General features: G+C 45.6%; 1 protein-coding gene across 10 annotated transcripts in view; it reads left to right on the plus strand.

The window, feature by feature from the left end:
- LOC138480764 (uncharacterized) overlaps window positions 1-26,318 on the plus strand; it is an 807,842-nt gene that overhangs the window by 431,049 nt on the left and 350,475 nt on the right. For 9 of the 10 annotated variants that reach the window (XM_069612499.1, XM_069612500.1, XM_069612505.1 and 6 more), the window contains one exon: window positions 19,685-19,807. The exons of the other annotated variant lie outside the window; for it this stretch is intronic. In XM_069612499.1, coding sequence (XP_069468600.1) covers window positions 19,685-19,807 — 123 coding nt within the window. The remainder of the gene's footprint in view (window positions 1-19,684; window positions 19,808-26,318) is intronic. 10 annotated transcript variants of the gene reach the window in all.

Genomic DNA, 26,318 nt, shown 5'->3' on the forward strand with positions numbered 1-26,318 from the left:
CCATCAATCTCCAGAATCCAGAATCCAGAGAGAGAGCAGAGCTGACCCAGATCACTGTGAAGTGCCGAGACCAGACCAGAGTCCAGTCTAAAACCTGACCAGATCCGTGGCGAGGCCCATTTAATTCAAGAATATAGTGTCAGTACCTAGCAGAACTGTGCAGAACCAATCTCTTAGTTAAAATAATCTAATCCAAGCTATTTTAATCTAAGTAGAACTGCCTCCTAACTGTCACCTGTCATTTGCAAAGCTGTCACCTGTCATTTCTAGTTGCTAGCTGTCATTTGTCATTTTGAACTTTAAAATTTCAAATCCGAAAAACTACTTTTATTTAATCGTTCATATCTCCGTGACCGTTTGTCTTAGAGACTTGCAGTAACTTTCCTCTGAAAGCTGGGAATCGTGGCTTTTCTACTAGAATCGCATTCCTATCCCTGATAACTTTGCCGCAAACGCGAAAAACGCACTCGCGAATTTGCCTCGATTTGCAAATTTCTCAACGTGTGAAAACAGCAGTTTTCTTGCTTTCAGTTGCCAAAAATTCGTTTAACCTGCTAGTTACTCCTAGATCCTTGCGAAAGTGAGCCTGGACTAATATTAACTTGATACCACTCACCCTGAACCTCTAGAGGGAATTAAAAGCCTTTTAGCATATTTTTCACTTCATTGCCAGCACATATAAAAGCATTTTGGGCCTGTGTTGTAAACTTCTGTAGTCTAAGCTGCTGGGGTGAACTGAATTACATTTGATTGCATTTCTGAGAACTGTGTGCTTTCCTTCCATTTCCTTGCATTGCATAAAGGGGGGAGGGGATTGCCAGAGAAAAGTGATTACATTGTTTTGTTGAACGCATATTGAGTATTTTCTGTATTGCATTTTCATTCAACATTACATCCATCTGAACTTATCTAAAGCATTCTCTACCACCTTATTCTTCTGTTCCTATTCACAAGTGTGCTAGTGCCAGACTATCCATTATTGATTACTGCTCAGATTCAGTGTGATATCCAATTATTCATTTATTATAAAGTGTGATATATATCTATATTGTTTAAATTCTCAAATAAACCTTTTTTTTATTTTAATGATTTTTATTGTTAAAATATTGATTTTGATACAGAAGTCAACAGGTTACATACTTAGAATAAAACAAGAACCACAAAGAAAGGACATAGCAACTGATTTTGGTCTTTTGTAATAGTATTTCTATAAGGCTGAGTCATTTGTTAAATTCACTTACGAATATAATATGAACTATATTAGATATAAACCGCATTAATATAACAAGTAGTTTAAAATTAATAATAGCACAGGTCTGCAAAGAGTGACTTATATTTAGTGAAAATAGAGATTTGGGGGGAGACGTACAGGGAGACAGACTAGAGACATATAAGGATAAGGGGGGAAGAGGATAGGGGGGGGGGAATGGGTATATTGGATTATTTCATCAAAATAATTTAATCATTTCAAACATTATCAAGTTCTAGCATTTCTAAATGAGTATGGAAATATGAATAGTGATGCAAATATAAGGGTATAGATTTATGTACCATGAGCAGTTGCATTAAAACAGTTAAGGTACCTGGTGAAATAATACCATTTAGCATTATATTTAGGAATTGTGTTGTGATTATTGGCCATGCACATCTCCAGTTTATGAGTGTTACAAATGGTATTCCACCAGATTTTGGTAGAAAGCAAACTAGAGTCTTTCCAGTTAGCCGTAATACATTTTAAAGCAATACAGATAACTTGCAAAACAGAACTACTTCTTGGCTCAGTGGGGTCAGGGGGATTCCAAGGGAGGGGTGTTATATAGGGGTATTCATCCAGAACGCATGTACTGGACATAAAGATATATCAATAAGGGTTTCCATTCAGTATCCCAGACTAGGCGTTGACTTAGCTGTAGTGTTGAATTGAATCCTCTTACAGTATGTCGGAAACGCGTGAGGGAGATTTTGAAAATCTCTGAGGGTGGTGGGAGTTTGAAACAAAGGGCACCCAGTCTGTCTGTTTTGCATGGCCTTCAGGCCACAAAAGCTGGACACACCAGTGACAGTCGTGGACACTCATTATATGGCAGGTTTGCTTCACTGCCGGTGAATTTGTTGCACACAGGCCATTGGAAATGGCACAGGGGCCTAGCTGTTTTTGGCAGACTGTTCAACGAGGGGTACATTGTTTGGCTTCTGCTACGGTGGCGAAGGAGGTTTTTGTGTGAGATCCATGGGCGATATGCTCCCATATCTGAAAGTTTTGTTGACTTCTGTGCTTCGGAAATTTAAATTTACTTCACTAATGTACTGCATTAATGCATGGTTGGTGCTTCAAACTCGTGCGGTTTCAGACAGTTAAGTTAGTGGATTTGTAACAATTCAATTGATAACTAGTTGATATTGCATGTCTCTCCCTAACCTCCGTGTTTATGAGCATGCATGTGTGGCTTCATATATGAAAATGCTGACGCACAATATTGCTCAGGATAGCCACACTCGCCAAATAATGTGTTTGGGACAAAGTGCTGCAATACACCCGAATATTGCTTCTTTTTAGCATGGGGAAATCTGGCTCAAACCAGCCAGGCACCAGTCGGCAGTGTAGCACCAATTATATTTCACTGCTCAGATGTGTAAAGAGTTGTACAACCTTATTGTGTGTTTGTCACTGTTGGGTGAGTTCCCACTTTCCACTGTGCATTGGCGCTGAAGCAATTTCATACGTTGTACAGCTTCATACATATGACATTTGAGACCACTGAGAATACCTGTGCGTACTTGAAAGGTGTTATTATGGTTATGTGCTTTTAATAAACTTCAGCAACGTTGTACTCTTTGGGACAATCTAACATCAGCAATGTGTAACCCACCAGGCTGTGTAACATCTTGGGAGTTTTCTCTTCAGACAGGGGAGTGGCTACCTGACTCAGCTTCTTCCCCACCCATTACAGAAAAGTGGCGACATTGCATATCTGCATATTATCATGGATTTGTGTTTGGTTTGTTTGGTGTGGGGGTGTGTGTGAGGTGGTGGAAATGTTCACAGATTCTGTCTTTAAGTACTACACATATATTATAAGTGGTCTGCTTAAACTAAAGAGGCATTAGACACTGAGCAGATAGTTTTTAAAGATCACACACACAAGTAAGTGTTGAGGATTCCTATAAAACTCTTTATCATGGCATTACGTCAGTTTCTAAGCACTCCAACGTATGGGTTATAGCGGAGATAACATCAGAGAGAAGAGGTGTTTTATTTCACAAAGTCTATTCATTAAATCATTTATTTGCATTCTTGTTAAAGTGCTGGCCCTATCCAGATGGTCTCAGAGTGCCTTACATGGTGCAAAGTTTAAAATTCTGGTAGTTGAAAAAAGAAGGTAAAAATGTTTTCAGGAATGGATAGGACGATTAGGATAGACAAGTTATAGCAGTTGTGGAGCACAGGGTTATATGTAGGAAAACCGGTATGGTGTCAGGCTCTCTCTGAAAGTGGCAATGGAGGATTCAGTGTGTATGTGAAGAGATAGGGTTTCCATGCCCTGGTGCCCAGTTGTTAAATGCTTGTTTTTGTAGGCATGTGAGTTTGCAGAGTGGAATGTGTATGAGGTGTTGTCTGGTTTGTTGTCTGTTGGTCAATGGTTTGAGTTTGTCATATGGGGAAGATGGAAGATGGAGTTTTGCAGTGGATGGCTTTGAATAAAATGCAGAGTCCTATGAAAGCAGTTCTCTGCAATATGGGCAGCCATTAGAGCTGGGAAAGAGCGGGGATGATGTGTGAATGTTTGTGTAGGTGGAGGATGAGTCTGGCTGCCGCGTTTGTGTGGCTTGAAGTGAGGCAAGGGTGCTGTTGGGGAGTCCAGTGAGGAGAGCATTTGCAAAGTGCAGCTTAGAGAGAACCCGTGCTTGGAATGCTGTGTGGAAATCATTAGGGTGATTTTGCGTAAGAGATGTAGCTGTAGATTAGATGTGTTGGTGACAGCGGGCTTGTGGTGTGTGAAGGAAAGGTCAGGGTCGATGGTGAAGCCAGGGATTTGACAGAAGCTTGAGCCGGATCTCCTTAAATTCCGGAAGCTTCTCAAGGCCCACCATTTCTCTTCTTCCGTCCCTCTCCTCCTCCCTTGCTAATGCCCCTCTCTGCCGCTTCGACTGACTGCCTGGTCTCTTCTGAGTCTTACAGGGCAGCAGGCCCTCCTCGCCAAGTGTACACCAGCACCCACCATAACCTGTACTTGCCTTTCCGGGCCCCTTACCCCGACTAGCTTGGTGGGGTGTGCCTCCTGTTAGGAAAGATTCCTATTTACTGCACCTACCTTCCATTTCTATGGAACCCCAAACCTTTTGCTTTCATTTTTTTAACTGACCTGTTCTTTTTACAGTGTTGTGAAGCATTAAACTTCACTACACTGGCTTTAGCTCATATGTTATGAGGAAACTGACATGTCCTTCAGGTTGTCAGGACAGTGAAACATTGTTTCTCTAGTTACTTGGTTGCCACCTATAGTAACTTGTTATCACTTGTGGTAACTTTTTATCATTGTACAATGCATCTTACAATGCAGTACAATGGGGTACAATTGTTCTATTGCCCGAGACTTACACACAGAGGATTTTTGGTTGCTCTAAGTGTGCTAAATGGACAAGTTGGTGGTAGCCGTTACTTTTTCCTACTTTTTGGGACTTTTCATTTTACTGCATTTGGCAACTAACTGTGGCTAGTGGCCAAACATGGACATGCCACAAGAGTTTTCACGTGTCCTTTGCCATCTTGTCTTTTAGCTTTCTTCCTGGACAGAGAGGCCAGGAAAATCCTTAAATGGACTTCCAGTGCCCCGGAAAGCATAAGACCTTGGCGGACTACTGGGTGGTAATGGGTGTTTGACTGCCTGTCCCAATCCACATACTGGTGTCAGCGTGTCTGGGTGGAATTAATGAGTTTTTCCGCCAGTGGCCCTGATTGGACCACTGCTGGGGAGTGTGTGTGTGGGGAAGATTTGTCATTGATAAGTGGGGGCTGCTGCTCTTACCTGACTTTGTGGAGAAGAAGAGGACCCCTGCACCCACTCCGGAGAGACCCTGGAAGAAACCAGAGGAGTGAAGACTCCTGTGCAGTTACAAGACTTGCAAGGAGACCGTGGACCTGTCAAAAGAAGTCTTGGCGACCAACGTCTGCTGCTGCCTGGGTCGAGCCCTGTCCTGTGGAAGATCTCCAGCAGTCCTGTGAAGGAGCTGTGACCCCTGGAGTGGAGGGAATATCCAATCTGAACGTATGCTTGGAGTACTGCAAAGAAGAGCCTTGGGAGTTGCTCCAGGATTGCCCTGTGGCTCACCAGCTCTGAGTTTGGGCTACCATGCTGCCAACGTTTCCATACTAAGTTGAGGCCTGGAACTTGGGGGATCCTCAGCTTGTGCTACAAGACTTACCGCTGCATACTTTTGTGGTCCTAGCATCAAGGGGACCTGAGATATGAGGGTAAGTCTGACCATGACACATGAGTCCTTTTGTTATGCTGTGCCACAGTGATGGACGTCCGATATTGGTTACCCACGTCTATCCTGTCCTGAGAGGGGCCCTGCTTTGAGTTTTGCTGCATTCCTCCACTGAGAGTCCTTGCAACTGCATCAGACACCAACCAGAGAGCTGCTTGAACCTGCAATGCCTGAGGATCAAGGTCTGAGGCTGATGGCGGGAAAAGTGATCTTGGACCTTCTTCAACTGACCTGCCAGGTTTCATGAAGAATCAGAATACAGGGGTGAGTTATAGTGATACGTACCTACCCCCTTAACTCTGCTATCCAGTTACAGCTCAAACAGCTGATTTTCCTGCAAAGAAGGCCTGCAAAGTGGGCCTTCAAGTTTTGTTGCAGTCTGTGGTTTCTGCCAGTGGATTGCCTTCGCTCCTTTCACTATCCAGTTACAGCTTAAAATGCAGTTTTTCCCATCAAACAGGCCCACGAAATGTGTCTGTAAAGGGTTGTTGCAGTCTGTTCTCGCTGCCAGTGGATTGCCTTGGCTCATCCCGCTATCCAGTTACAGCTCAAAACGCTGTTTTTCCCACGTAGCGGACCCACAAAGTGTGCCTCCAAAGTGTTGTTGCAGTCTGTTCTTGCTGCCAGTGGATTGCCTTGGCTCCTCCAGCTATTAGGTTAGAGCTCACAAACGCTTTTTTTTCCGCAAAGCGGGACCGCAAAGTGTGCCTGGAAAGTGTGCCTGCAAAGTGTAGTTGCAGTCTGCAGTCTGCGCATTCGGGGAAGGGGAAGAGGCTGCCCGGGAGCACATCCTCCTCAGAGCAACCTAAAAAGAAATCAAAAGGTGGGTGCAAAGCTTTTTTGTGATGTTGAGTGAGGGGTTAAAATCTCTCCACGCCCGGGTCTTTTTACATTGGTCATGCCTCCATGTCCCTATTACGTTTACAACAATGAAAGGTGCAAGGAAGCAGTACAATCTTAGGAGCAAGCGAACATCCTCCCTGCTGTGTGCAAGAACTCCTACAGGATCTCCGCTAACAGGAAAGCCATTGGTACTGGATAAATCCAAAATTTCTGGTTTCTTTCCTCTATGACAAACTAATTTTCTTTATGAAATAGGCCAGACCAATGCTTGGGATAATGATTTTATTTTAACATTAGGTGACTACATGGGAGCTGCACCTTCAAGTCACCGGGGAAGTGCGCAGTTATAGTAAGAGCCTTAGGGCCTCATTATGAATATGATGGTAAGGGGTAGAATTGGAGGTGAAGAGGAAAATCCGAATATTTCTTCAGCCCTGAAACACCCCCGAACTGGAAGAAGCACCGGCGACAATATGGCCGCCGATCCCATGAGCTTGTACCAATCCCCACTGCTCCTACCATGGAGAGATACCACGAAAGGAACCCAACCTGCTGACCATACAATCCTGCAGTAATACAAACCCTGCCTAGAGTGAACGAAGAGACACAAGACAGAGCTGGAGACAACCACATGGACAGACTTGACTAACCGCACCACAAAGCCATGCCTCAAGTCGTTAGAGACATCACAACGACATAGCTTAATTAGACAGGAAGCAGATGTGCAATCCGCACAGTCGGGACACTCATACCAATCTACACAAAGAACACACGCGTACAGCTCTGTGATTTAGAGGACAGTTATATATACATCCTGCCTGCATGTTTATCCTTTTGCCACTTAGGCTCACTACAGCAAGGATTAGCAGTATGGCATTGGGATTGTTAGACAGGTGAACAAGCGGCAGTGCGTGGATGGCGCCTTCGCAGGATTGAGGTGGTGTGCTGGACAATGGCAGCTCTGGTGAAGGCGGGGCAAACAAGAGTACACCGCGTAAGGTGCGGGCCACGGAGGCCCCTAGACAAGAAAAGGCAAACTGCATTGTATAATGCATAATGTTTTTTATCCCTGTGGTGACAGTGGAGAAATGGAATCCTTGACTAAAAGTCAGGTAAAATACAAGAGTGCATTGTACTACCACACAGGGGTGGGGAACAACGTATAGCGAGTCAGGAACAATAGTAACTCCCATCCAGCACTGTTGCAAGACACTGCCTACCTATAACGACAAAATAGTCAAATACAGCATACAATGGTCCAAAGTTACGGAAGGAAAGATAGCAAGACTTTGGCCACGTAACAGCAGTTTCTCCAAAGATGTGCTGCAATCACTACTGACCCACTTACAGAGCACATACAAGGGGAAGAAGTTAGCTAACCATACGGAGAAATTCGAAATGTAGTGTATGTTCCAGGAGGATAGACCTCATGGATGATGAGCTTGCCGTGGGTCAAAGGGAGGGAGCGGACTCCTGCGCTCCTCCTGCTGCACGACCTAGCGTCACCTCCGTTGACGTAGAGGAGGAGGAGGATTAAGGCTTATACCGGTTACGGGAACTTAAAGAAGTGAGGAAACCGCGAGAATTAAAAGCAACAGAAGGATACTCAAACCCTATGTATAAACCGGCCCCATATACCCCAAAGGTTTATGCCCCAAGCGTCCAGCAACAAGGGATGGGAGAGGAGACCGACAGCCCAGGCCTCGTCGAGGAGGGGCTCCGGTGTGTAAAAAATGAATTTGTAGGAGTAGGTACAGACAAATGGGTAGCGGCACAGGTACTCTTGAAATTACAAGGGGTCACAACAGGGGAGGCAGAAGGTGCAACTAGGGCAATAGAAGAGTTGGAGTTGGGGCAGGGGTATAGAGGAAGGGCAACGCATGTGGTAAGGGAAAAGCAGCTATGGGGAGATGAAGAAGTTAAAGAAGTTGAAGAAGTTAAACTAGAAGGGGAGGTCGGAGAGCAGAAGAGATAGTCAGCAAGGGAACTGGAACTGCAGGATCAGGTATGGAAGGAACGTTTGGCGCTGTTGGGGAGAGAGTGGAGGGAACGTGACAGAGAAAAACACAAAGGGAGCAAGGCAAATAGCCTTGGAGAAAGAAAATATTGTTACAACAAACACGTAAGTATGAAGAAGGGAGATTGAAGGAGTTAAGGTTGGAAAGAGAACGTGAGCAGAGGGAGGACGAGCAGGCCCTCAAGAAGGTGAGCAAAGCAGTAAAGGAGGAGCTAGACAGCAAAACACACGATGAGGAGCAATGGGGAGGACAACAGAACAGTCAGGTCCCTAAGAAATGATCCAAATATGCACTAGAAGGAGCATTTTTTTTTAATTGAAACTACAGTTTAAAACAGAGGAGTTAAACTATTGTTTCAAACAAACATTTCTTCAACTTCGTTAGTTACTCATTTATTAAGGAGCACTTATAACAAGCCCAGCCCCACAAGCACAGATGGCAGTTTCACAACCCCAACCTCAGCTCCAATGACAGCAACGGTACAGCACTCTGCAGCAATTCACACCACAAATGGGAGGAGGGTACATGGGAATGGGCACTTACCTAAATAACTATAGAGAAAGGGGAGGGTTCCAATGAGAGTGGGGCTTTGGACCTCCATCACACCACCCAGGGGGGATTCAAGGGATACCCACAGCAAGTGCAACAGGGACAGGGCGAGGGAGGAGGAGGATTCCCATGGCAAGCACGAGAGCCATCGCAATGTTGGACCTGCGGGCAGCTAGGTCATATTTCCTGCAGATCTAGGAGCAGAGGGATGAAACCAGTGTGGGGTGAGCAAGGGCAATAGTTTGATTATGTGAATTCACTTGTTTCTAGATCCTTTTATTTCTCGTCAGATACAACAGGTAAAGGAGTGGTTGGATGACAACGCACAAGAAACTGACAACATATCCAAAGAACAAAAGGAACTTCCCATTAAGTAGAGGACCAGGTTCTGCACAAAAATGTTACGAGGCAGTTCATCGCGACTCGCTTCACAGGCCCACACATAGTTGAGGCAGTCACAGAAAGAGCTGTTAAACTTGAAGGACGCTCTGTCTGGTCCCATCTACAAGACATCAAGACCTACGAAGTATTGGCCTCACCCCAAGGCGACTCCACAGGAATCGACAGGGCCAACTCTACAGCAACAAGCAACCATCAAGAAAGCATTAGTGCCCCAGACACACGTGAACCTGAAAGTACCCCATCCCTAATAGAGACTCCTTGCCACCCAATGGTCCGATTGCCCAGACTTCTGATGTTCCCACTGCAAGACTGGTGCAAATTGACCAGTAAGTTAAAGGCACACATACATAGGAAAAGTCAGCACTCAAGGATGATATATATTTATTGCATAAAACCTCTTCCGGTGCCTTGAATGAAAGTCATAAAATGTTGCAGCACTATAAGCTAACTTGATCATTCCACACGCGCAATCTCATTATTCACCACACTGTGTTTACCCTGTCTTAACATTCTTCTTATTTACACATGCAGGGTTCTGCGACTGTTGATTATACATGTATAACTGTTGGTAGGTGCAGGCATGAGGATCTAATTTAGATGTTGCTTCCTATTGACCACCCTGAAGCACTGTCTCATCAATACATCCACGCCATAAGAAGGCCGACACATTTTAGACAACGGGCAACACAAAAATACTACTGCGCATTCCTTGAATACATAGCACAAACATACCCACAACTTCAGCACAGTGTCTACCCTGTCCTGCCCACACTTTGGGCCTCATTACAAGTCTGCTGGCATGGATACAACGGTACCAGTTAGCTTGCCGGTACCGTTGTTTTTCGGACCAACAGACTACGAGTTGTGCTTGTGGGTGTCGCACTGCACGCCAGGTCTGACCTGGCGTGCAGAGCGGCACACCTGATCACAGCATGCCTGTAGCACCAGCACCATTCTGAATGGTGCTGGTGCTACAGGCATCCCCATTCCCATTGATCCCTATAGGGCTCAATGGGAATGGCGATGTACCGGTACCGGCGCCCACAAATGGGCAATTACCGGATACGGCGGTGTCGGAATACTCCATAAAATGCCCATATGCGGCTGCCGAACCAGGATGCAACTCCGGTGGCAGCCGTGCTGGATTTACCCGCATGGCTGCCACCAGAGTTCTAACATCGATCCATATGGAAAATATGAGAAGAAATGTTTGCATGGGCATTGAATGATTATTTAGTACACAGAGCTTAAAAGTAATTGCAAATACTAATACAATAATGCTTTTTAACATGATTTTTTGAGGAGGGCAACTTTATCATCTCATCTCATCAGCCGCAATAGCGGTGTAAGTAAAGATAAACAATGGTTCTGTTAATAAAATTTATTGTAACAGCTGTGTGGTTACTATTATCACTGGCCTCCTAGCAACTGCCCTCTGGCAGTTGTATCTAGCTTTGCATGTCTCTGCTGTATCCAATACTAACATTCCCCCCACCCAAGCTGCAAGAACTACTGTGTCAGGTGGAACAGAAGACACTGCTTATAAGGTAAGGAGAGGTAAGCGCAGTGTGGACACAAATGTTAATGGAATTGACACATACCTCACTGGTACTGGACACATAAACAACATGTGGTATAAGCACATGGCAGAAATTGGTAAGGATACTTCAGGGGAGAGCAGCTATGTCTGCTCACTGATCCCATATGCCATGAGCATCTCCAGGACTTTTGTAGCAACAGAAGTACCAGTAGCAACAGCACAATGCCTCCTGTATCTCGCAATGTTCCAAACATGGGGAAGATTCCAAGGGAAGAGAGCAACCTTAAGATGGAGGTCAAAGGTAACATTTAACTATGAAGATAATTTCATTACATTCAAGACATTACCTATGATGAACAATTATTGGCAGCACATTGAAGCGCTCTGATACATAAATGATGGTCCAGAAAAGGGAGAGACGAAAACAGTAACAATGGAATACCTACCATGATAGAGGTGAGCAAGGGAAATAGGTGAAGAACCCGGCTTTTGGGAAAGACCACAGGTGCTGGTGTATGGGAAGGTATACACAAAGGATGGATTGGAGGATGGAATAATGGGGAGTAAGGCTCTGCTGTTGATAAAAGAAGCCATAAACAAGGTCCAGGAAGAAAATGATATGTGCCTCAAAGAATGGGCCAAAAGTGTGAGTCTGCTGACTTGGGTGGATAAAGAAGATGGACCACTCACAATAATTCCTCAAACAACACCTGCTTTGTGCTACCAACATGACGGCGATGATCAAGTAGGGAAAAATGAAGGGTGCCAAAGAATAGAGAAGATTACAGAAATGGGGACTGGTACGGCGGTGCTGATGGATCACTATTGGGCCTGTGGTTCCAAAGCTTATGACTAACTACCATCAAACTGGGGAGGGATATGTTCCCTGGCACATGTCAATATACCCTCATTGGTAGTGCCTAAGAAACATGTCAAGATAGACGACTTCCCTAAAATGTACAAAGGAAACGGTAGGATGAAGAGATCACTGCTATCGACACAACACCCACAAGGTAACGCCATGAACCATAAGGAGGCACTCAGGAGAGTAAAAAGAGAAGGAAACTACTTTGAGGACGGTCAGAGATGGCACTTGACGAGGTACCACCATCTCACAGGCTCTTCAGCAGGACTGCTTTACTTCTCAGCACTAATACGCCCCGGATGTCAAACTTATGCCAATGCAATGTGGCATCAGATTACAAGATGGCAGCTGATGATGACTATAAATTCAACAGTGAACAGGTTCACCGAAATAGAAGAAGACCATAGAGCAATATGACTGGTGGCGCTACAGAACAGATACGTCCTGGATCTCCTCATGGCCATAGAATGAGGTGTTTGCCGCAAGATAGGGAGTTCCTGCTGCACGTTCACACCGGCAAATGACGAAGACAATGGCACTCTTTATGAAGCAGTAGCACAATTGGCACAGATGCACACCAAGATGGAAGAAGAATCTAAGGGTACGAAGAAAGACGGACGCAGGTTCTTGTACATCTGGTCCTGGATGCCGTCCTGGCTTTTAGATGACCTAAAGATACTAGCTGGAGGACTGATCATGGGAGTAGTGTCCCTGTTTGGAATAAAGATACATCTGGCAAAATGCAAATCGACTATGGAAGATGTGGTTGGAATGAAACTACTTATGGCCATGGGCAGTGATCAGCAAATGGACGACATAATAAGAGAATGTGAAAGACTTAGACAGCAAATAACAGAATCAGACATGTATCCACCCACAATGAAAAAAATACATAGGTAAAGTTGTTTACTGCCGACCCAGAGGTGGATGTGTCTATATATATCGGTCATTTGAAGATCATGTCAACTACTATGGACACTTGGCTGGAATCACAAAAGTGTGGTGCTTGATGGACGACAGAAGAAATCATAATGTTGTGGTCAACAAGTGGACCAGAGGGGGGGACTGAAGAGGGAAAATCAGAATATGCCTTCAGCCCTGAAAGACTACTGAACCGGAAGAAGCACCAGGAAAATATGGCCGCCGATCCCACAAACTTGTAGCAACCCCACCACACCCACCATGGACAGACACCATGAAAGGTACCCTACCAGCCGACCATACAATCCCGCAGTAATACGAACTGTGCTTAGAGTGAACAAAGAGATACAAGACAGAGCTGGAGACAACCGCATGGACAGACTTGACTAAACGCACCACGAAGCCATGCCTCAAGTCGTTAGAAAAATCCTGATGACATAGCTACGTTAGACAGGAAGCACACGTGCAATCTACACAGTTGGGACACTCATACACCAATCTACATGAAGAACACACGCGTACAGCTCTATGAGTTAGAGGACAGTGACATATACATACTGTCTACACATTTATTATTTTGCCACTTAGGCTCGCTACAGCAACACAGAAACGCAAGATGCCAGAGGAGCTTGAGTACTTTCTTGCAGATGCTTACTTGCTATTAACCCTATGGAAGGATAGGAGCACTCGAGGGACCTGACTGACCATACCCCACACTAACCTATGGACATAATGGAAAAATATGATAGGAGCCAAAACAGGCCATAGGGAACTGCAGTAGGCCATTATCGTCTCAGACGAATCTCAGAACCACAAGATGCTGTGCAAGCAGAACAACCATGGCACAAACAACGGCGGCCAAGGCTATTACGTTGCAAACGACATTCCACACACAGAGCCAAGGTTACTCCGGCTGCAGCAAAGATGATTCCCTGCAAAATACAAGCTAATTCGAATTGACTGAGCCCGAAAGAGCGGTCCCCAACCACATGACTCGGCCAGAGTTGATATTGGGCCATGGCTCGGAGGATGGGAAAGAGCAGCCGTCCCACAGCCAGACAGCGGTTCACAACATACTTGCTCTCCTCTAGCCACCTTGTATGATGAAAATGGAACGCTCTCATGGCATTAGTCTTCTACACACTATTGTATTACGCAGACACATTGATGCACCTTGCTGACACATAGTATACATTTAGAGCAAACATGTGTTTTGCGGGCTGGGAACAGAGTTTGCCCCAGGCTTGGGGGCCCGCAGCATGATCAATCAGGACCCTCGGGTCTAGGGGCAGATGGCGGGGGCTACTGACCAATTACAAGGCTCAACCAATGTAACATTTTTAGAGTAGCAATTTTTAGGGATGATCCAAGTACACCACCTGATGCAGCAGCATCCAATAATGCCATCTCTCTATAGGTTCCTATACTGGATCTACACTTATGGGCCAATCCTGAGTGCTGTTAGGTTTGGTGAGGGAGCCTGCTGAGTGATGCAGACTATGATACAAGTCTAATTGACTGACCTGCGAGCCAGAATGCAGTGAGATGTGCCTGGACCTGCCTCTGTGCATATGACCCCAGTGTGTTTTGTATAACAAAAACGCAATAAACTCTTTGCTACTGTGTGGACCTCAACTTCTTTTGGAAGGAATTGGGGCTGTCCGTGAGCTGGGAGTCCACAGACCCTTAGCACGGATTTGCCTGCCCAGAATTTACCCTAACAGAGGTAACTCAGTTACCTCAAATTTTACCACTACGCCAAATTATGAGTGAGCCAAAAATGGCATTAATTCCACAGGCAGATATTCATCCAGTAGAATTTGCTCCAGAGGTAATTCATCCAAAAACTGGAGTATCCCTGTGGCCAAGCCCGCAGGCAGAATTACCTAAATAAAAAACACTCAATTTCCACTGAATTACAAGTTAGGAATCCCTGGAATTTCCTCCAGAGATCAGATGAATAACAGCCAAAAAGACAGGATTTATTTACCTCCACCAACATGGTGGAGGTAAATGCAGACAGGTCACTGAAATCAAGGTGCACCAGATCACCACAGGAGTATATAACGTCCACACCCTCCCCCAACACACATCCAGCCAACATGCAGCCACAAGCAAACGTTCATTATGGGCACCACTACCCCTTACCCCACCTACTGCTACAGCAGCATGCATGACCCCAGCCTTGAAGGAGACAGGCAACACAAAGACACAGGAGACACATGGCGTGGGGGTCACACATTCCACGTGTTCGCCCACCCCCATGGAACCCAACTGTCAGCAAATCAGTGACCATCTACCATCCGCACCTCCCCACCATCACCGACCTGGGTGATAGGTGGGAAAATATTCAGCAATTTGTAATTACTACAAGTCCCATGATGCAACGACAGAAGTGCACAGAACAGACTTAGTACACTGACTGACCCACCTCATAACTAAGACAGTACTTATGTAATGACAGGTACACTGCCATGCAAGGCAACACAACGCATCCAGTCACAACCATACTAAAAATGCACTGCAACACCATAACTGAAACGTGATTTTCAGATGACATGACCCTGACAAATCCTTAATTAATGATGAATCCTGCAATGTGACTGATTGCAATTGTACCACGTATGAAGAGTCACATCAACCTCACACAATCCATGCATGTCTTGCATGAGAAGCTGGCCACCCACAGTCACCATGGCTGACGATGCATGTTTAGAACCATAGCAAACCACAGTAGGAGGCCTACCGTGATGCGCAGAGGAGGACAAGGCCATGCATTGAGTGCACATTCGGATTTGTGAAAGCCAGAATCAGGTGCCTACACCCCACAGGTGTTGCCCTCATGTGCAAACCGGATGAAGTCGATAAGATAGTATTCATCACTGCAAAGATACACTACTTGTGCACTTGAAGGCACATTTAAATGCCACCAGATGAGGCCTAATTACACCGTAGCTCAGGTGAGGATGAATCTAAAGGTGTAAACAGTTCACCACATGGCATTTAATATGATGTGATGGAATGCACAATGTCCTGCAAGGACCCCATGGACAATTGGCCTTCACCATGCACCCATGCAACAGTGAGGGCATCAATGAGGCACTGAATACGCAACTTACTCAACCATATTATAATCACCTTACACGGACACTACTTCAAACAGTGATTTATTCTGAACTTAACATACCCTGATCCCCAACTCCATCACCCACCCCACACGCTGATCCCCAACACAAGCTCCCACCCCACACACTGATTCCCAACTCCACCACCCACCCCACACACTGTTGCCAACTCTACCACCCACCCCACGCACTGATCCACAACACAAGCTCCCACCCCACACACTGATCCCCAACTCCACCACCCACCTACACACTGATCCCCAACACAAACTCACAACCCACACATTCATTTCCAACTGTACCAACCACCCCACACACTGATCCACAACACAAGGTCCCACCCCTCAAACTAGCCCCTGGACATGATCCCACTAGTGCAAACTCTTGTCCACATTGTCAGCAGACATTGTGGCACATGCTATACGGCGCTGTGAGAGCGTGGGTGGGGTGCTGACTAATGAACCCTCAGTACGGGTAGTTAATTTCAAACTCCCCTCTGTGGCTCACAGACATGGTCCATGGTGAGGTGGATGGCCCTGGACATGGCCTCATGGGAGGAAGACAGATGTTCAGCCAATTTACGCACCCTCTGACTCATGAGACACTGGCTTGCGTTGCTGCACTCCATGCTCCTGCACAGCTTGTCAATGGATTGTGACAATTGCCTGGCTGCCTCTGGATACAGTCCTGCATGGCCTGAGAATGACCCAATTGTTCCTAGCCCATGGAGTGCATCTCAGCCTGCCTCTGCTCATCCTGTTGAGACAGTCCTAGATGGTCTGCATTGTGGGGTCCGGCAATGGCTGGGGTGAATTGCTGCTGCCATGGTTGGCCTACTCCAGTGGAGGGGGGTAATGGAGACCTGCCCCATCCTGGCCATCATAGGAGGAATCATGATGGAACTGGATAGCACAGCACGATTCCTGCTGGGTAGGCAGGATGTGCAATGAGGAAAGCATTCTGGAGAGAACTGGCAGGCAGGGGAATGTGGTGGACTAGAAGCAAGGGATGCACAGTCTGACAGCGCGTCTGCTGTGCCACTTGTGGCCTGCTGGGAGTATGTGCTGTCATGAACACTGGGACCCACATGAGGGGCTACAGTTTCCCCAGCTGTGGCCTGTGGTGCTGTTTTCATGATGGTCTTCTGTGGATTCACCATGGCTGTGTCCTTCCCAACGCGTGTTGGGCCTGTGAATTGCATATTCACAATATGCCTTTTTTGGGTGGCACTGTCCTAATCACAGGGCTGGCTGGTTGTGGGCGCTTCCTGGTGCTGGTTGGTGCTGGTGTCCCGGAGGTTCCGTCAATATCACCCTGTTACTGGTGTCTTGAGTGCCTTTTAGGGTATAATTCAGATGTCCATAAACACATTGGTGCTGTGGTGCATGGCGATATGACATTATTTTTCACTTGTACAGTTTCATTGCTGTGCCTTGTTCCTGCAGGGGGGCATGCATCATGTGCCTGACACTGTGTACTGACCATGCATGTTGTAGGTGTAACCAGGTGGCAGGTGTCTGGTGCACTGCTTACTATGGGTGTGCAACCCTGGCATGGGTTGACCAACAGTGTGTCCTGCACAGATGTTTGTCAGGACTGTTGAGGTTCTGATTGTGGTACATCAGTGAGGTCATTACACTGCATTGATTTGTATATGAATCAGATGGACGTGATGACATGCATGTAGTGTGCAGTGAGTGCCTCTTTTGCGCATTGCTGCTGATGGGCTGTGTGTCTGACATTCATGCACATGCTATTGTCGTATGGTTGCATGATGTATGTGTTGCTTGTACATGGGTACTCACCATGTGTCGGGGGCGTTTGTACTGTTTGCTGTGGGTGTGCATTGGGCCTTCAGGGTTGCATGCCATTGGTGATAGTTGGATATCATTCCTTCCACTTCCTGACCCGATTCACTGTATGTGGGTCATTGGTTTGCTGACTGGTATCACAGTGGACTTTGACCTGGCCTGGATTGTGCATTGTGGCTCGGCCTCATGTCACTTTGATGGATTCATAAATTCTGTGGCCGGAAATTCCAGGGAAGGACACAGCGGTAATGGTAACTCCACTGATTATCATCTGAAATTCCGAGTTCCTGATACGTTTTCCTTGCGGAATTACCGTTACCGCGAATGGCAGGTGCAGATGCCTGCCAGGTTGTAATTCAGAGGAAACTCTGCTGGACAACACTGTGTCAACGGTAATTCCGATTTTGCAGAATTACCACAGAATTACTTAATAAGTTGTAATAAGGCCCCTAATGTCAAGTCTCTTGGACTACTGTACCACGCATGTGTCATACTTCATACCCACAGACTATTCATCAATCCAACTTTGTCAGACCCGAGGGGCTAAAAGAGTCTCAGTAATGGGATCGAGCCTTTGTAAAACATGACCACATTCTTTTCATGGCATTATACATTTTTCCACTGGCAGACCCCTGTTGAAGTAGTTGCTGTTTAGAAAGATGTTAAGAATGGGTTATAGTAGAGATAAGATCAGAAAGGAGTTTTTTTTTCACAAAGCCCATATTCTCTATATCTCTGTTCACTTTGTCTTCCACAGTGGGTTATCGCCTCTGTACATAAGTTGGGTGGACACGCAATCTCAGTGACCTCACCAGATGCTCTCCCACTTCAACATACCGCTACTATGCTGGTTAGCGATGCATGCAAAATCGCTCTCTTTACATTTCTGCTCTACGTCTTTAATTTCCACGCGCTTAATACCCAGAAGTTTCTTAGGGCTGACCAGGGATCGAACCTGTGTTGCACTGCATCGTCTTTCTTTCAAGACGAGCACGTTGCACCTGAGCTATCCTCCCGGTCCATGGTCTTGTTGAAAACATCTCTCTAACTTCTTCTTATTAGACTCTGTGATCATCAGCTCTCAACAGCCTTACTGTCTGCCTCCTCTACTCTTCCTCCCGCTTTCGCTCCTTCTCACTATTGGTTCCTATAAACATTGAATAACCACCCCACCCTGGAGCTTAAAAGCTATTCTATTAGAGGATTTGTTGCAGACCAGGCTCAAGCTCACTTTCTAAGGCATAAAGGGGAGTCTCTAACACTCCACTTTATCTTCCCCAACCTGCCTTTACTGATGACGTCATGTAGGAATGTATATATGTGTAAATGTTACCTAAATATTTATGTAATGTGCTTTGCTATGGCTTGTAAATGACGCTCGAGGCATTACCTGGACGGTAATGCCCCCAGCCCCCTCGGGTTATATTGCTTAATTATAAACCTTTCACCATCACTTTGTGGCCCACTGGGGATATAATGCAGCAGCTCTTCAGCAATGAAGAGGAGCTCTCTGTGGTAAGTGGGCAGCAAGCAACGTCCTGCAGGCAATTCACCCGAGACCCATTTTATATGTAGCTTTTGTTTATTTTAAGCTTGCATTTATTTATTTGCAAGAAAATAGCGTTTTGACAAGAAGCACTGTACGCAAGGTCCTATTGTCCTACAACTGGGAGCTTTATCATAGACCACCTCTTACAGTGGTTGCTACTTTATGCTGGTGATAAAGAGGGAGCTGCCCTCAATATAAAGATGGAGGGCACAGACATGCAGTGCATACATTTAGTCACAACTTACAGTACAGAAACATATGTTCAGATGTGTAGGCAACGTATGACAGTCTGCGTAGCCTGGCGTAGGGACACTGATCCCATGAGAACACTCAGCGATCACAAACACTTAGGACCTTGGGAGAGTGGAGTAGTTACTTAATGAGGACAGTGGGTATCGGAGAGCAGCTTCAGGGGTACCTCCATTGGTTGGCTCTTGTGGTGTGATCTGCTGTTGTGAGGACATTTAAAAGGATTGGGCTTCAGATGTTTGATCACTGGTAGCAATGTTGGGGAAGCTATGATTGTTCCTCCTTCTTCACCCCATGAGAAACGTGTGGCTTCTTTTACCAGGTGATGCCGATTTCACACCAATCCCTCCAATGAGCAGCATCAAAAGCGGTGTCACCACGGTTTGGCCTGGCGGCACAGGAGAGGATAGATCTCAGTCCAGCAGAACACTGTTGTCTAAAAAAGGTATGATGCCATGTTTCCCAAAAGTGCAACCCATGAAGGTCTTCTAGACAATCAGTAGTATTTGCCAAAGCTGAGTGTCTTCCTAGAGCTGTATAACAACTGTGGATCAGCACCATGGGGGCTCTCAAGGAGAAGGAGAGTATTCTTTATGTGCCACTTACTTTTTATATAATGTCTTCTATTACTCAAAAGGTAATAGCTGGGCACTGGGTAGTTACATTATATCCACAGCCTGCTGCTAAACACAAAGCCAGGGCGACCTCAGGAAGCCATTGATGGCCCTTCTCCAGAATGATTGAAAGACTGGACTGGGATGGGGGAATTGGGGGAGGGGGTGATCACGTGCTGATTTGCACAAGCTGACTTGTTTGCCTGTTGTGTAGTTTCCATATCATCCTGCCACGTGAAATGTCATGTTATGTGACAGATAATGTTACTTGTTTGAGAAGCGAGAATTCCACAAAAGATGCACTTCACTGTTTTGAAACTTCTGAATAGTTGAATACACATTGGGGTTTAGGTCCACTCTTTCATCTGCCACATTATCTGCAGGATGCCATGTTAGGCACAATGGCACAAACTGCACAACTGTTCTGCAACAAGCATGTAACGCACTAATGGGGCTGTCCTGATGCAGAAGTAATAGTGTAATATAGTATCTTTATAGCGTTGCTTTTTTCCAACAAAAATCATATCCTCAGTTTTCTTCCATTGCAGCACTGGGATGATATTTATACTTAAATATCAGACACATAGCAGTAGCAATGAATAGCTCTGCCTGATATCTTGAAATCAATAGTGTTTATTTAGACTGGTCATGCTTGAAATCACTGATAGTGTGTTTAGAAAATGGTATGAGTTCTCTCTCACTCGCCCCATAGGAAACCCAAACAGGTGTAAGCTCCATTTATGCTCTCCAACTGCAGGACATATTTCCTTCGGATTCTGTGCCACTTCACACATGTTCCTGTACATAAACATTTTTCTAAGCAGTGTAGGTGTCATTCAGCCACTGTCTTCAACATTAAAAGGGACCCCATATCTTACTCTTGGCAGACAGGTGGCTTATTGTCTCCCGAATTCAAATGCAGGAGAGCTGTCCACATGTAGGGTGACATAATTGGCATTGCTCTGAAAAAGCACACTACGGTGCAAAACATGCATCAGAAAAATTCTGTGATACAATGCCCATGCCTGTTTTGTGGGCATGAGCAAAGAAATAATAGTACATTATCTAATAGCAGAAGAGTTCACCTGACTATATTTCAAGGTTTCTTGTTCTAGTATCATCAGAGGTCGAAGTGAGCGGCAGTACCACTACTCTTAATTTCTTTTTATTTTTGGCTATTACGTGGTGCTGAAAGTGCTACATATAAAAGCAAAACTATTGTCATTAACATAAGAGCTTGAAAAAGGGGATTTGAATGCAGGTTTGTAATGCTTTTCAATGCAGGCGATATATGAGGATAGATTCATGTAGTTTGGCTATGAGGCCCACCCATTCCCACCCATTGCTCAGAGAAATCTATAGGATTTTCCTCCATTCCCAACCATCTCCAACCACAACACACATCTTTTTGCACTCTTTGGCTGAATGTCTACTGTGTCCTGAATTTGTGAGCCATTTTTACTTCCAAAATGGTGGCTGCCATGTGTTAATGTTATTTAAACTTTATTTGATTTCATAGATGCTTTAAAATATATTTATTGCAGCTTTCAAGTTATGTTACACATTTTACAGTATTTCTTATTAAAAATAAACAAGGTAGTGTAATAGTAAGTTTTGGTTTAACATTGCCCTGACAATGTACATCTAGGGACTTGTGGGAGATTGGGCAAGTGTTTTTGATTTAAGAAGCACCTGACTGGCTGTGCAGTTAGTGATGTGATTGGATGTCAAGTGTGTCTTTGTAGAAGTAAGCCATTTAGTTTCAGCAGCACTGCAAGTCATTGCTGTTAGGTAGCACAGAACGTGGTCTTGATTGTATGATTGTGTATGTCGGAAACGCGTGAGGGAGATTTTGAAAATCTCTGAGGGTGGTGGGAGTTTGAAACAAAGGGCACCCAGTCTGGCTGTTTTGCATGGCCTTCAGGCCACAAAAGCTGGACACACCAGTGACAGTCGTGGGCACTCATTATATGGCAGGTTTGCTTCACTGCCGGTGAATTTGTTGCGCACAGGCCATTGGAAATGGCACAGGGGCCTAGCTGTTTTTGGCAGACTGTTCAACGAGGGGTACATTGTTTGGCTTCTGCTACGGTGGCGAAGGAGGTTTTTGTGTGAGATCCATGTCCGATATGCTCCCATATCTGAAAGTTTTGTTGACTTCTGTGCTTCGGAAATTTAAATTAACTTCACTAATGTACTGCATTAATGCATGGTTGGTGCTTCAAACTCCTGCGGTTTCAGACAGTTAAGTTAGTGGATTTGCAACAATTCAATTGATAACTAGTTGATATTGCATGTCTCTCCCTAACCTCCGTGTTTATGTGCATGCATGTGTGGCTTCATATATGAAAATGCTGACGCACAATATTGCTCAGGATAGCCACACTCGCCAAATAATGTGTTTGGGACAAAGTGCTGCAATACACCCGAATATTGCTTCTTTTTAGCATGGGGAAGTCTGGCTCAAACCAGCCAGGCACCAGTCGGCAGTGTAGCACCAATTATATTTCACTGCTCAGATGTGTAAAGAGTTGTACAACCTTATTGTGTGTTTGTCACTGTTGGGTGAGTTCCCACTTTCCACTGTGCATTGACGCTGAAGCAATTTCATACGTTGTACAGCTTCAAACATATGACATTTGAGACCACTGAGAATACCTGTGCGAACTTGAAAGGTGTTATTATGGTTATGTGCTTTTAATAAACTTCAGCAACGTTGTACTCTTTGGGACAATCTAACATCAGCAATGTGTAACCCACCAGGCTGTGTAACATCTTGGGAGTTTTCTCTTCAGACAGGGGAGTGGCTACCTGACTCAGCTTCTTCCCCACCCATTACAGAAAAGTGGCGACATTGCATATCTGCATATTATCATGGATTTGTGTTTGGTTTGTTTGGTGTGGGGGTGTGTGTGAGGTGGTGGAAATGTTCACAGATTCTGTCTTTAAGTACTACACATATATTATAAGTGGTCTGCTTAAACTAAAGACGCATTAGACACTGAGCAGATAGTTTTTAAAGATCACACACACAAGTAAGTGTTGAGGATTCCTATAAAACTCTTTATCATGGCATTACGTCAGTTTCTAAGCACTCCAACGTATGGGTTATAGCGGAGATAACATCAGAGAGAAGAGGTGTTTTATTTCACAAAGCCTATTCATTAAATCATTTATTTGCATTCTTGTTAAAGCGCTGGCCCTATCCAGATGGTCTCAGAGTGCCTTACATGGTGCAAAGTTTAAAATTCTGGTAGTTGAAAAAAGAAGGTAAAAATGTTTTCAGGAATGGATAGGACGATTAGGATAGACAAGTTATAGCAGTTGTGGAGCACAGGGTTATATGTAGGAAAACCGGTATGGTGTCAGGCTCTCTCTGAAAGTGGCAATGGAGGATTCAGTGTGTATGTGAAGAGATAGGGTTTCCATGCCCTGGTGCCCAGTTGTTAAATGCTTGTTTTTGTATGCATGTGAGTTTGCATAGTGGAATGTGTATAAGGTGGTGTCTGGTTTGTTGTCTGTTGGTCAATGGTTTGAGTTTGTCATATGGGGAAGATGGAAGATGGAGTTTTGCAGTGGATGGCTTTGAATAAAATGCAGAGTCCTATTAAAGCAGTTCTCTGGAATATGGGCAGCCATTAGAGCTGGGAAAGAGCGGGGATGATGTGTGAATGTTTGTGTAGGTGGAGGATGAGTCTGGCTGCAGCGTTTGTGTGGCTTGAAGTGAGGCAAGGGTGCTGTTGGGGAGTCCAGTGAGGAGAGCATTTGCAAAGTGCAGCTTAGAGAGAACCCGTGCTTGGAATGCTGTGTGGAAATCATTAGGGTGATTTTGCGTAAGAGATGTAGCTGTAGATTAGATGTGTTGGTGACAGCGGGCTTGTGGTGTGTGAAGGAAAGGTCGGGGTCGATGGTGAAGCCAGGGATTTGACAGAAGCTTGAGCCGGATCTCCTTAAATTCCGGAAGCTTCTCAAGGCCCACCATTTCTCTTCTTCCGTCCCTCTCCTCCTCCCTTGCTAATGCCCCTCTCTACCGCTTCGACTGACTGCCTGGTCTCTTCTGAGTCTTACAGGGCAGCAGGCCCTCCCTGCCAAGTGTACACCAGCACCCACCATAACCTGCACTTGCCTTTCCGGGCCCCTTACCCCGACTAGCTTGGTGGGGTGTGCCTCCTGTTAGGAAAGATTCCTATTTACTGCACCTACCTTCCATTTCTATGGAACCCCAAACCTTTTGCTTTCATTTTTTTATCTGACCTGTTCTTTTTACAGTGCAGTGAAGCCTTAAACTTTTTCTATTGCCCGAGACTTACACAGAGAGGATTTTTGGTTGCTCTAAGTGTGCTAAATGGACAAGTTGGTGGTAGCCGTTACTTTTTCCTACTTTTTGGGACTTTTCATTTTACTGCATTTGGCAACTAACTGTGGCTAGTGGCCAAACATGGACATGCCACAAGAGTTTTCACGTGTCCTTTGACCATCTTGTCTTTTAGCTTTCTTCCTGGCCTAAGAGGCCAGGAAAATCCTTAAATGGACTTCCAGTGCCCCGGAAAGCATAAGACCTTGGCGGACTACTGGGGGGTAATGGGTGTTTGACTGTCTGTCCCAATCCACATACTGGTGTCAGCGTGTCTGGGTGGAATTAATGAGTTTTTCCGCCAGCGGCCCTGATTGGACCACTGCTGGGGAGTGTGTGTGTGGGGAAGATTTGTCATTGATTAGTGGGGGCTACTGCTCTTACCTGACTTTGTGGAGAAGAAGAGGACCCCTGCACCCACTCTGGAGAGACCCTGGAAGAAACCAGAGGAGTGAAGACTCCTGTGCAGTTGCAAGACTTGCAAGGAGACCGTGGACCTGTCAGAAGAAGTCTTGGCGACCAACGTCTGCTGCTGCCTGGGTCGAGCCCTGTCCTGTGGAAGATCTCCAGCAGTCCTGTGAAGGAGCTGTGACCCCTGGAGTGGAGGGCATATCCAATCTGAACGTATGCTTGGAGTACTGCAAAGAAGAGCCTTCGGAGTTGCTCCAGGATTGCCCTGTGGCTGACCAGCTCTGAGTTTGGGCTACCATGCTGCCAACGTTTCCATACTAAGTTGAGGCCTGGAACTTGGGGGATCCTCAGCTTGTGCTACAAGACTTACCGCTGCATACTTTTGTGGTCCTAGCATCAAGGGGACCTGAGATATGAGGGTAAGTCTGACCATGACACATTAGTCCTTTTGTTACGCTGTGCCACAGTGATGAACGTCTGATATTGCTTACCCATGTCTATCCTGTCCTGAGAGGGGCCCTGCTTTGAGTTTTGCTGCATTCCTCCACTGAGAGTCCTTGCAACTGCATCAGACACCGACCAGAGAGCTGCTTGAACCTGCAATGCCTGAGGATCAAGGTCTGAGGCTGATGGCAGGAAAAGTGATCTTGGACCTTCTTCAACTGACCTGCCAGGTTTCATGAAGAATCAGAATACAGGGGTGAGTTATAGTGATACGTACCTACCCCCTTAACTCTGCTATCCAGTTACAGCTCAAACAGCTGATTTTCCTGCAAAGAAGGCCTGCAAAGTGGGCCTTCAAGTTTTGTTGCAGTCTGTGGTTTCTGCCAGTGGATTGCCTTGGCTCCTTTCACTATCCAGTTACAGCTTAAAATGCAGTTTTTCCCATCAAACAGGCCCACGAAATGTGTCTGTAAAGGGTTGTTGCAGTCTGTTCTCGCTGCCAGTGGATTGCCTTGGCTCATCCCGTTATCCAGTTACAGCTCAAAACGCTGTTTTTCCCACGTAGCGGACCCACAAAGTGTGCCTCCAAAGTGTTGTTGCAGTCTGTTCTTGCTGCCAGTGGATTGCCTTGGCTCCTCCAGCTATCAGGTTAGAGCTCACAAACGCTTTTTTTTCCGCAAAGCGGGACCGCAAAGTGTGCCTGGAAAGTGTGCCTGGAAAGTGTGCCTGCAAAGTGTAGTTGCAGTCTACAGTCTGCGCATTCGGGGAAGGGGAAGAGGCTGCCCGGGAGCACATCCTCCTCAGAGCAACCTAAAAAGAAATCAAAAGGTGGGTGCAAAGCTTTTTTGTGATGTTGAGTGAGAGGTTAAAATCTCCCCACGCCCGGGTCTTTTTACATTGGTCATGCCTCCATGTCCCTATTATGTTTACAACAATGAAAGGTGCAAAGAAGCAGTACAATCTTAGGAGCAAGCGAACCTCCTCCCTGCTGTGTGCAAGAACTCCTACAGGATCTCTGCTAACAGGAAAGCCATTGGTACTGGATAAATCCAAAATTTCTGGTTTCTTTCCTCTATGACAAACTAATTCTCTTTATGAAATAGGCCAGACCAATGCGTGGGATAATGACATGG

The sequence above is a fragment of the Ambystoma mexicanum genome, chromosome 5p (genome assembly GCF_040938575.1).
Source record: "Ambystoma mexicanum isolate Mex_15411 chromosome 5p, UKY_AmexF1_1, whole genome shotgun sequence".
In the NCBI taxonomy this organism is placed as follows: domain Eukaryota; kingdom Metazoa; phylum Chordata; class Amphibia; order Caudata; family Ambystomatidae; genus Ambystoma; species Ambystoma mexicanum.